Source organism: Mesocricetus auratus, unplaced genomic scaffold (assembly GCF_017639785.1).
Source record: "Mesocricetus auratus isolate SY011 unplaced genomic scaffold, BCM_Maur_2.0 Super-Scaffold_100004, whole genome shotgun sequence".
NCBI lineage: Eukaryota > Metazoa > Chordata > Mammalia > Rodentia > Cricetidae > Mesocricetus > Mesocricetus auratus.
In genome coordinates this window covers 117,319,731-117,331,462 of record NW_024429189.1, presented here as the reverse complement: position 1 = coordinate 117,331,462, position 11,732 = coordinate 117,319,731, and the positions used below count along the sequence as shown (strand labels likewise).

Genomic DNA, 11,732 nt, shown 5'->3' with positions numbered 1-11,732 from the left:
ATGAACACATGGTGCTGGAGCAGTAACTGAGAACTTGATACCCTGATCCCCAGGCAGGCAGGCAGAGGGACTGCATCTGGCATGGGCTTTTGAAACCTTGAAGCCCACCCCTAGTGTCACACTTCCTCCACCAAGGCCACACCTCCTAATCCTTTTCAAATAGGGCCACTCCCTGGTGACTCAGCATTCAAATATATGAGTCTGTGGGGACCATTCCTGTTCAAACCACCACAGATACTAAGATATGAAGGCAGACATGGGCGGGGGTCTCCGATGAGGCTTAGAGAGGTACCAGGACCACACAGTAAATGTGCAAGCGCATGACAAAACATGGAGTCAATGCCTAGCCAAGGATGACTCCCTAAGGGGGATGCCACTGCCAAGCACTGCCCACCACAGCACTGGAGCTAAACAGGGATGGAGCATAAGAGGCTGTGCCATGGACTCCCCCACCCCCACCCCAAGGTGAGGACAACCAATCCTTAGTGTGGGGTGGAGACTCAAAGGAGAAAGGACACGGAACAGAATGAGGATGGTGGGCACTGAAAGGGAGAGGGAGTGAGATTAGGGGAAGCTGGTGGCAGTAGGAAGGACTTCCCCAGGAAGTGTCAGAGACCAGGCTCAGTGATAGCCAAGGCCTTGCAGAGATTGGAGGCCCTGAGAGGATCCTGAGATTTGCAGGTTTTCTTGTTTTGAGACAAGGTCTTGTTGTGCAGCCCAGGTGGAGATTCTCAGCCTTCATTGTTGATAGGCACCTCCAGGCTGGCTTAAGATGTAGGGTTTGTTTTGTTTTGAGATAGGGTCTTATGTAGCCCAGGCTGGATGCTCTTGAACTTTTGATCCTCCTGCCTCCACCCCTGGAGTGCTGGAACATAGACATGTGCTTCCATGCCAGGTTTACAAGGTGCTGGGGTAGAAAGCGTATGCTTCATGTAAGCACTGAAAGCGCCATCCGCGGGCCCAGCTGTCGGTTTTCTGTATGGGTTAGGGGCATCTGGAGGGATGGAGACCCACCCAGAGGAGGCTCTAAAGATACAGTGAGGACACACTGTGAGAGGCTCCTGTGAGAGGAGTCAGGGCTGAGGAGTTGGAGCACCCCAAAGATGCCCAAGAGCCTCTCAGAAGAGGGAGAAGGGAACCCAGGCCAGGGCAAGGGTTGGGGATCTGCGTAGGACTACAGTCTGCCGAACCAACCTCTGGGGTCGGAGGAACTCCCACCTCCCTCCCCTTCCCTCAGTATCACCTCCTCCCAGCCCACTCCACCCCCCGCCCGGGCTGGGATTGCCGCGCCTGCGCGAAGCAAACTCGCTTTGCTCTGCTCCAGCTCCGACAGCTTCTGCTGGCTCCGGAAACACAGACGCAAAGGTGAGCTCAGTCCCTGCTCCATGCGGCTCAACCCCTGCCCAGCTGGCTCCCCTGCTCCTAGGACCCCCCCCACGCACATTCCTCTAGCATCCCCGGTATGATTGTGTCCGGCCAGAGCGAGGTCTGCTTGGGGAAGTGGAGGCGATAGAGCGCCCCTTGGCACTGTGGGCCTTGACACCCCGGGGTTCATAGAGCGACAGAGGCTCCAGGGACGAGTTCACCCGCACCTCTCTAATAACGTATTCCCATTCCGCCGTGCCTCAGTTTCCCTCCTGGGAAAGTACGCAGTTTATTTCGCCCCAAAGGGTGGTCATGTTAGAGAGTGACGCGGTGTTCCTGATTCCTTCTTTCCAGCTGCGCTGGGGTGGGCGTGCCTAAGGACAGATTCAGGGAGTCATCTCGCCTACAGGCTTGTCTCCTTCCAGACTGGCCTGCGCCGTTGCAGAGCTCCTTGCCCCGACCCACGCAGCCTCTTCCTCTTCCCACTCGCTTCCATCAAGTCTCTCCCTTTGCAGGTTAGGAACACACTCCTGGATGTTTCCATGGCAACCCCCGGGCTCTTCAGCATCCTGTCGCTCCCTGTCCTCTCCACACACACCCCCACCCCTACCCTAAGATGGGAGGAGGAGGGGAAACTAGTCAAGGTCACCTTCCTTCTCCCCATCAGCAGGATGAACCGATCCTTTGCCTTTGGGGCCCTGGCGAGCATGAATTACAGGGAGGGACTTGCTCTGGCCCATTATCCTTGTGTCCCTCACCGCCCCTTCCGGGCTTCTACTTTACCCTCCCCTTATGGAGTCTCCTACAGCCCTCCAGCTCCACTCATCTTCATCCCCAGCGTCCCCAGCCCCGGGCCCGGAGGTCTCAGCTCTGGTCATGCCTGTTTCCACCTTCTCCTCGAGTCTCTGCAGTCCTGTTGCCTAGCCCTCATTTTTAGGTCTCTGCTACTCATTGGCGTCTACCATTAATCATTCTGTTTTCGCTTGTTTTTTACTCCTTTAATTTCCTTCCTTCCCTTGAATTGCGGGGAGAGTGGAGCGTGAGATACCACCACTCGTGTGTGTGTGTGTGTGTGTGTGTGTGTGTGTGTGTGTGTACACGAAGGGATCCTGGGGGCACACTGATTGAAGGTGAAAAGGGTCCTAGATCCACCTTGCTTTTCAGAACAAGTACCCTGCTCAAGGTGATGACCAGAGCCAAGCCCCAGGACCGCCATGGTAAAAGGGGAGCCGACTCCTGCAAGTCTTCCTCTGACTTCCACATATGTTCCCATGCACGTACATGTACATCACACACATGCATAACAAATACATTTTAAGAAGAACACACCAAAATAAGCCACAGTAGCCCCTGGAATGAAAGAGTCGTCATTACTAGCCCTATTTTACAGACAAGGAAGATCTGAGAGGTCAGTACACGTCTAAAATCAAATCAACCACGTGCGGGGTTGGGTCGCAGTCCACCAGTAAGGTTCCAGAGCCACGTTCTGGCTGCTGGGTCGTCTGCAGAGAAAACAGGCAGATGGACAGACAGCATCCGTCTAAAAACTACTGACTCACGCCCGAAGGACTCGGGGAACCAAGGGGATGCTGAAAGGCTATGGACTGTAAGGGTGAAGGAGCCGCCGGCAGTGAGAAGTGGTGAATCACGGTGAGAGGGCTGCCATGGCAACTCTGCTGATCTCCCTCCATCCTGTACCTTGTGCCCACAGGGATCCATGATGAGCTGCAGTCGCTCCTGTGTCTGTAGCCACGGCACCAACGCGGATGAAAATACGTGGTATGGGGTCGATTCCTACCCTAATCTCTTTTACCGAGACCTTGTGGGTACCACTCTCAGCGATAACCCAGAAGGACCCCTAGTCCGGTACACCTACCAACCCTGGCCCTCACTGTGTTGGAAGGTAAGGCCAAAAGACTGACTCGTGTGGCTTTGGGGATAGGTGGGGCTAGAATGAGGCCCAGAGCCTGGATAGAAGAGACGATGGGGTGGTCAGGAGTCACATGTCCAGAAAATGCAGTGCAAATAGGTTTCAACAACAACGTTCATTTTCTAGAAGAGACTGGAGGTTGGATACCTTCTGGCAAAGCTGGATCCGGCAAAGGACTGAGGAGTTTGCCAGCTTTTTCTTGGTCCCCAGCTCCCCTGTGTTGTCAGCTCACGTAGGCCATCAGCTTCATGCTCCCCTGTGGTGCTCCTCAAATTCCTGCTACAGGGCTGACTCTTGGGCCTTTAAAAATTGCTTTAGACATTGTTATCAGGGGCTGGAGAGACGGCTCAGCAGCTAAGAGCACTGACAGTTCTTAGGGGACCCACATGGTGGCTCACAACTATCCGGAACACCAGTTGCACAGAATCCAGTACCCTCTTGGCTCTCCACAGGCACCAGGCACATGTGTCATGCACAGACATTTATTCAAGCACACATACACACACACACACTCATACACACAAAATAAATATATCTAAAAATATTACCGTGTGTGTGTGTGTGTGTGTGTGTGTGTGTGTGTGTGTGTGTGTATTCCTTTGTGTGTAAATGCAGGTATACATATGGAGGTTAAGAGGAAAATTTTATAGCATTCATTTACTCTGCACTTTCTTGTGGGTTCCAGGCCTCGATGACTCAACAAAGCCCTAGGTTCGATGCCCAGCACTGCACAACCTGGTGTACTGGTGCACAGTTTTGTTCCTAGCCCTAGGAAGGCAGAAGCAGGGGGACTTGAGTTTCAAGGTCATATTTGGCTATATAATAAATTTGAGGCAGCCTGAGCTACATCTGTCTAGAAAGATCGACCTAAAATAGCCAGAAATTAACTGAAGGCCACCCTGGGATGCATAATAAAACTGTGGCCCACACCTTGGGAGGCTGAGGGAAAAGGATCATAAGTTCAAGACCAGCCTTGCGACCCCCGGGAAGGGACCCCCGACCCGCGGGGGTGAGGTGATGAGGGTCGCTACTAATTTAGTGGGCCTTCACGAGCAGATCCGATCTGGAAAGTGAACTTCAAGAGGTTAATGGAAACAGGCTCAAGACAACGTTCGCTGATCAAGAGCCTTTATTTTTGGGGCGCGCTGGAACTTATAGAGGAAGGACCTCAGGGGGTGGTACAAGCATGTCAATCAAGTCTCAATTCAAATATACACCAAATACGGTAAAGACAAAGCTGTAATTTTCCATCAGTCATTAGTTACATTCCACAAATGCTTGTCAGTGTAAGTCAGGTGCAGGAATTAGGGAAGGATAGGAAGTGTACAGAAGAACACTATAATTTTGTTAACAAAGACAATTACTCTGTAAGGGTACTTCCCTCTGGCTAGGCGGGTGGGCTGCCCTGTGTAAATTTAACTTTTATGGTTAGCCTTTTCCTTTGTCTCAAGGGCATGTGTGCTCGTAGTCACGTAGTCAGAAGGCCAAGAAACGGTTGACAGACTCCATTTTGTTCAAGGTTCTAGCAGTCCCCAACACAGCCTGAGATAGAAATAGTATATTATAGGCCAGCCTGGGCAACTGAGTGAGACCCTGACTTGAAATAGACTAATTAATAAGTGAATGAATGAGTGAATGAATGAATGAAATGAAGGCATGAAAACACTTTGTTCCTAGAAGTCTGACTCTGTTTGGGCCGCTTGCCAGCGCTGTGCTCATGGCTATGGCTTTGGAGAGGAAACACAGTGGCAGGAAGTGGATTTCATCTCACCTACATCTTACTGTGGTTTCCCACTGTGGGTGCCAGCGACAGGCAGCAGAGGGATGTGAGAACCAGACGACTGATGCTCACAAAGTCCTGCCAGCAGTTCCTTCAGTGTACAGCTCATCACTAAATGTGCAGAGAAACGGAAGCCCGGGTACCTTCTGCTCCCAAAGGGCTTCTCTCTAATGCGGAAGCAAGGTGCTAACCTGTGTAGGGGACCAGTCCTCAGCCTCGGGTCAGGTAAGCAGAAATTCCAGGATGGGTAATGGCTTTGGTACCCAGAATGACCAGAGACTTCCTGGACAAAGTGTTTTAGGTAAAACATAGACTGCAAAGGTAGGAATGTGAGTGTGTGTGTGTGTGTGTACATGTGTGTGTGTGTGTGTTATGAGAGATTGCACTTAAACATCCTGGACAAACTTCCAACATTCTGCCTCTGAGCTACAGCACAAGTCCTCGATTTACTTTTTATTTTTAGGCAGGATCCCACTAGGCTAGCCTTGAACTCACTCTGTAGCCCAGGCTGGCTTCATACTCACTATCTTCGTGCTTTAGTCTCCTGATAGCTAGGACTATAACCATCACCAGACCTAACTAACACCTTATTACTGGCTTTTGGAGACACAGAATTTAATAACTCACTCGTTTTTCAATTCTATTTATTTATTATCGTGTGTGTGCACGTGCGTGAGAATGATGTGCATCCATGGGCATATGTGCCAGGGTCAGAGGACAACTCCGTGACGTCTATTCTCCCCTTCTACCTTTACATGGCTTCCTAGGAGAGAACTTAGGCCGTCAGGCTTGCACAGCAAGTGCCTTGACCTGCTGAGTCATCTTGTTGGCCCTCCTTTTTTTTTGTTTGTTTTTTTTTTTGTTTTTTGGTTTTTTTTCGAGACAGGGTTTCTCTGTGGCTTTGGAGGCTGTCCTGGAACTCGTTTTGTAGACCAGGCTGGCCTCGAACTCACAGAGATCCGCCTGCCTCTGTCTCCCAAGTGCTGGGATTAAAGGCATGCGCCACCAATGCCCGGCTCCTCCTTTTAAAAATAAATAAATAAATAACGTGTGCGTGTTTGTGTGCGTGCACGCATGTGGAGGTAGGTAGCAGATGTCTTCTACTGTTGTTCTCACCTTATCTTTTGAGACAGAGTCTCTTGCGGAATTTGGCACCCAATTAATTGGCCAGTCAGTGAGCTCTGGGGGTCTGCCTATCTCTGCCCTTGTGGCAGTACAATCACAGATGTGCATCGCCAAGCCTGGCTTTTTTCCCCCCAAAATACATGGTTTCATTGTGTAGCCCTGGCTGGTCTAGAACTCAGAGGTCAGCTAGCCTCTGGGATTACAGGCACACTCTATCACACCCCTCACCAAGCTTGATTTTTTTTTTTTGTACAGGTTCTGGGAATCCAAACTCAGGTACTTGTCTTTACATGGAAGGCACTTAACCAATGGAGCCCTCTCCCTACCTCCCAGTTTAAGAACTCTTGTGCATGATCCATTTAGTTGTTCAACTAGTATTTAGTACTACATTGAGCACAAGACACCTAGTGAGCCAAAACATGTTCAACTTTTGCTCTCAGAAGGCTCACTTCAGTAAAACAGGCAGGCATTCACCTGAGAACCAAATTCCATGTCCAAAAGTGGGCTCACTGAAGGACTAATTGGCACTGGGCTGTGTGAAGAGAAAGACACCTGCCCAAGCTGGAAGGGTCCTGGAAGGCATCTCAGTGGATGGATGGCTTGAGATGAGACTTGAGGATGCATGAGCATCATCCTAGCAAAGGATCATGGGGCAAGATGGTTCCCAAAGAGGGGGTACCACATAGAGCTGGGGATATAGCTCAGTCTGTCAAGTGCTTGCCCTGCAAACACGAGGACTTGAGTGCAATCCCCAGGACCCATGTGGAAATTCCAGGTGGAGCTGGGTATGGCAGTGCACGCCTCTAATCCCAGCACTTAAGAGGCAGGTGGACTCTGTGAGTTCGAGGCCAGCCTGGGCTATATAGCCAGTTCCAGGACAGCCAGAGCTACAAAGAAAGATCATGTCTGAAAAAAAATAAATACTTAAAAATTACTCTAATCCTATTGCTGGAGAGACAGAGACAGGAGGATCTCTGGGACTTGCTGGCCAACGCACCTAGCCTAATTAACCAGGTTCAGGTGAGAGACCCTATTTCTTTTTTTTTTTAAAGATTTATTTATTATGAATACAACAACATCTTATCTGCACACCAGAAGAGGGCACCAGATTTCATTATGGATGGCTGTGAGCCACCATGTGGTTGCTGGGAATTGAACTCAGGACCTCTGGAAGAGCAGTCAGTGCTCTTAACCTCCGAGCCATCTCTCCAGCCCCGAGAGAGACCCTATTTCAAAAAATAAACAGCTCCTAAGAAACAACACCAGAGGATAGCCCCTGACATGTACCATTGCAGCCTCCTGTACATAACACACACACACACACACACACACACACACACACACACACACGGTAAGAATAAACGGGACCAGACAATGGCTCAAGGCTGGCTTTGCCACTGAGGGAAAACATTGCCAGGGTGATAATACACACCTGCAACTCCAGGACTTAGAAGGCTAGCTCAAGGCCATCTTGGGCTATATAAGACAGTTCTGGGCTATCCTGGGTAACTTAGCACAACCTGGTCTCAAACTAAAATTCAAAAAGGGGCTGAAGCTGTGGCTCAGTGGTGCAGTGTCTGCCCCTACCATGTCCAAAGTCCTGGGTTCTGCCCCCAGCACTGCCAGTTAGGTTCCACAGGGATGTTCTGCTCTGCGAGATGTCTGTTTCATGATCCTATGGTCCCGGACCCCGGCTGAGCCTGGATGCTTGCTGTTCTGTTTGCTCTCCTCAGGTCACTGTGTCTGTGGCATCCCTGCTTCTCCTGCTGGGTGTGGCAGCCCTGACTACTGGCTATGCAGTACCCCCCAAACTAGAGCTTGTCAACGACAGTAAGTTCTCATCTTTGGATGATCCGGTAGCCGACTATAACCAAGCCTTGATCACTTGCCGTGTGGCAGGAGCCACGCTGTGCGGGGTAGCAGGGATCCTGCTGGCTGTCTGCCTCTTTTTGGCCACCTCCGGCTGGCTGAGCCCAGAAATCAAGGCAGAGCCATTGATCACTGAAGCTGGCAGCCCTGTGGAGGTCTTCCGCGATGAACCCGAGCAGCTGTCCCCTGGCTTCCATGGTTTTAGCAGTCAGTCGTGGCTCCTGATTCCCACCAGTCCTGTGAAGCAGTGTTCTGTGCAGACCAGCCAGCCCCAACGGGACTCGTAAGTCTGAAGGCTAGAGAAATCAGACGCGGCCCTCCTGGCACTCCTTGCTCTCATCACCCATCTTCCTCTTCGTAGTGTCAGTCTCCCCGGAGCCCCGCCCACCCCAGTAGGTCTCATGCTCCAATCTCACTCCTGCTCAGGACAGGGGCAAATTCAACCAAGAATTGCCCTTCGAGGCTGATGAAAAGACCCAGTGAGCGAAAGGCCGTCCCGGCAAGACTGACAACCTGAGTTCCATCTCTGGGACCTACAAGGTGGAAGAAGAGACCCAGCTCCTTCCAGTTGTCCTCTGATTCCCCCCACACACACACACACACAACACACACTCACAAAGAAACCCCAGCTCCCTCTAATTGTCCTCTGACCCCATACACACACACACACACACACACACACACACACACACACACACACCACACACTCACAAAGAAAGGTAATAAAAAATATAAAGTCCAGGAATTAGGAAAAGTGGGCTGATTTGCCCCTTAAAGACCACCTCCTGAGCAGCAATGCCCACTGGGCCTGATCCTGACCCTAACAAATGTGCTCTCCTGGCCGCCCCATCCCTTCTTCCTATGGGCTGTCCAGTCCGAAGGACTTCCTCGTGTAGGACACTAGAGGGCGCTCCAGGACAATGGGAGGATCCGGTGTCTGGCAGCCCTCTGCTGGCCTTTAGAGCTTCTTGGAGGGGTGGGGCTGGAAAGAGGATTACCCACCACCTTTGTGCCCTGCAGGTTGTACCTTCCAATCCCTGCTTCTCACTTCCTCCATCTTGCCTCGCCTTTCAATAAACAGTTGAGATGAGCAACACTTTTTCTTCCTTTTCTCCTAGACCATTGAAGCATGGGGAACCTGAGAGAGAAATGGTTCTTAGACCTGCTATGTGCTTAAGTCCTTTATTCTCATTTGCTTCCACGGACAACCCTTTAAGAAAAAGATTATTAAACCATATTGGCAGCCGGGCGTTGGTGGCGCACGCCTTTAATCCCAGCACTCGGGAGGCAGAGGCAGGCGGATCTCTGCGAGTTCGAGGCCAGCCTGGTCTACAAAGTGAGTTCCAGGACAGCCTCCAAAGCCACAGAGAAACCCTGTCTCGAAAAACCAAAAAAAAAAAAAAAAAGAAAAACTAATGGTCAGAGGTTGGAAGTCAGGAGTCTAAGGCCTCCCCACTGTTTAGCTTTATTGCTTGGGTTGGCTTTCCTTCCTGTCCTTGGGGTGGGAAAGATGTCAGTGATTCATCCCTGAGAGGAATGAGAAGCTAAAGTGGGATCTTTTGCAGGACCCTAAGAATCAGGTAGAGTAGCACATTCATGGAATCTTCTCCCTGCTAACTGGAGAAGGTGAGGCAGAAAGACTGTGCAAGTTCAAAGCCAGTGTGGGTCCTAGCAAGAAACACACACACAGCAGAGGGACCACTCTCCCTGATGGACATGAGTGAGGCCAGGCCCTGTTCTCCATGTTTTACAAACGAGAATTTAAAATCCCTGACACAAGCCAGTGTGATACGTAAAGATGTTACTCTGAAACATGGTCCCTGATTCCCAGTCACGTTTTCAACTGCGGTACCTAGAGTGAATTTCACACTAGCCATCCCCGGTCTCCCATCCATTGCTCCACCGACCCAACTCAGCGCCTCTGCTGCCTCCATGCTGGAGGGAAGATTCAGATGTTCTGCCAAGCCACAGAGTCATTCTTGACTCCTTGCTTTCCTCGTGCCGCAAACTCAGCACAACTCAACCTGGGACACAAATCTCGTCCCCAGCCATGTCCTGCGCCACTACCACATCCCTCCCACCTCCGTCACAGCACCAGCTTCTCCCTGGCATCCGGAGCCCACCTTTGCATACACATCCCACCTCCCAAGTCTAATTTCCACACTGCAACTGGACAGGCACTAAGGTCAAGTTCCACCAAGCTCAGAGTCCTCCCATGGCCCCTATGTAGCTTGGTAAAAACTGAACGTCTCTGTAGTCTACAAAGCCTCATGCCACTAGCTGGGTATGGTTGGCACACCTCTAATCTCCGTGCTATAGAGAAGCATAGGCAGAGCTCTGTGTCCAAGGACAGCCTGGTCTACACAGTGAGTTCCTGCTTAGCCAGGGCTACATATGAGATCTTGTCACCAAAGTGGGGGAAAGAAAGCTGGGGAGAAGATCAGTTAACTGCAGGCCCCCGTACAAGCTGCAGAACCCACATGAAAAGCCAGCCTTGAGGATGAAATGCCAGAGTGGGGAAGACAGCAGCAGGTTCATCCCTGGGGCTCTCTGACTAGCCAACCTAGTCCAGGACAGCTGTGTCACTTCATCTCCTTCCCAGTTGCCACACTAGCCAGTCCCCATTCACATCGCTGATGGGGGAATGTCCTTTTGTATATGTTTCTCTTATTGGTTGATGAATAAAATACTGTTTGGCCAATAGAGGCAAGAAGATAGGCAGGACTAGGAGACGAAGAGAATTCTGGGAAAAGTAGGCAGAGGGAGACCAAAAGGGGGGATAGGACATGCCAGGCATTCTCCAGTAAGTCAAGACCATGTGGAAATACATAGATTAATAGAAATGGGTTAATAATTAAGACGGAGCTAGCCAATAAGAAGTCCTAGCCATCAGCCAACAGTTTTATTATTAATATAAGTCTCTGTGTGCTTATTTGGGGCTGAAAAGTGGCTGTGGGACCTGGCGGGAAAGAAAAACTCTAGCAACACAACCCAATAGATGCCAGGCTTTACACTGCATCCTATTAGAGAGGAGCAGAGTTCAGTTACCAAACTTAATTCCTGAGCCTTGTCTGCCACCTGACTCCCTAGAGAACAGCAAGGAAGGTCATGTTCACAAGCAAACACTGTTAATGGGGTTGTGACCAGGCAGAACAGTGTCTCCAAAAGTTTATATTGCCCAGGAAATAGGGTCTTCGCAGATGTAATCAAGTAAAGTTGGAATCATGGGAGCTGTCAGGATGGCTCAGCGGTTAAGAGCCTGAACTGTTGTTCTCAGCACACACACTAAGCAGTGCACACTGCCTGTAACTCTAGTTCAAGGGAATTCAATGCCTCTGGCCTGTGCAGACACCAGAACATGCATGCACACACACACATCCCGCCCCCCAAATACACACAGTAAAAATCAATCTTTTAAAAGATAGGCCATACTGAGTTGGAGGGTCACTACTCGGATGACCAGTGTCCCTACTGGAAAAGGAGAATTTAGACACACAGGCAGATGGGAGTGGTGCATCTTCAGGACTCGACACAGCAAGGGTCGCCTGTAGCTGCCCGAAGTTAGAAGAAGGTTCTGTCTGAGTTTACAGAGGCTGTGGTGCCCTGCTAATGTCTTGTTTATTTAAATTTGAAAAAAGATTTACGCATCTAAGCGTTTTCTCC

The 11,732-nt window shown here is 50.5% G+C and overlaps 1 protein-coding gene across 2 annotated transcripts; it reads left to right on the top strand.

Moving 5' to 3' along the window:
- The first annotated feature begins 1,212 nt into the window (after positions 1 to 1,212).
- On the top strand, positions 1,213 to 8,697 carry Nrsn2 (neurensin 2). 2 transcript variants are annotated; one of them, XM_005086050.4, is made up of 3 exons: positions 1,213 to 1,365; positions 3,077 to 3,268; positions 7,934 to 8,697. In XM_005086050.4, the coding sequence occupies exons 2-3, from the start codon at positions 3,083 to 3,085 to the stop codon at positions 8,354 to 8,356; spliced, it is 609 nt and encodes a 202-aa protein (XP_005086107.1). In that variant the 5' UTR covers positions 1,213 to 1,365; positions 3,077 to 3,082; the 3' UTR covers positions 8,357 to 8,697. The 2 variants fall into 2 exon arrangements, with proteins under 2 accessions (XP_005086107.1, XP_021078690.1); XM_021223031.2 differs by lacking the exon at positions 1,213 to 1,365 and adding an exon at positions 1,725 to 1,880.
- The last annotated feature ends 3,035 nt before the right edge of the window (positions 8,698 to 11,732 follow it).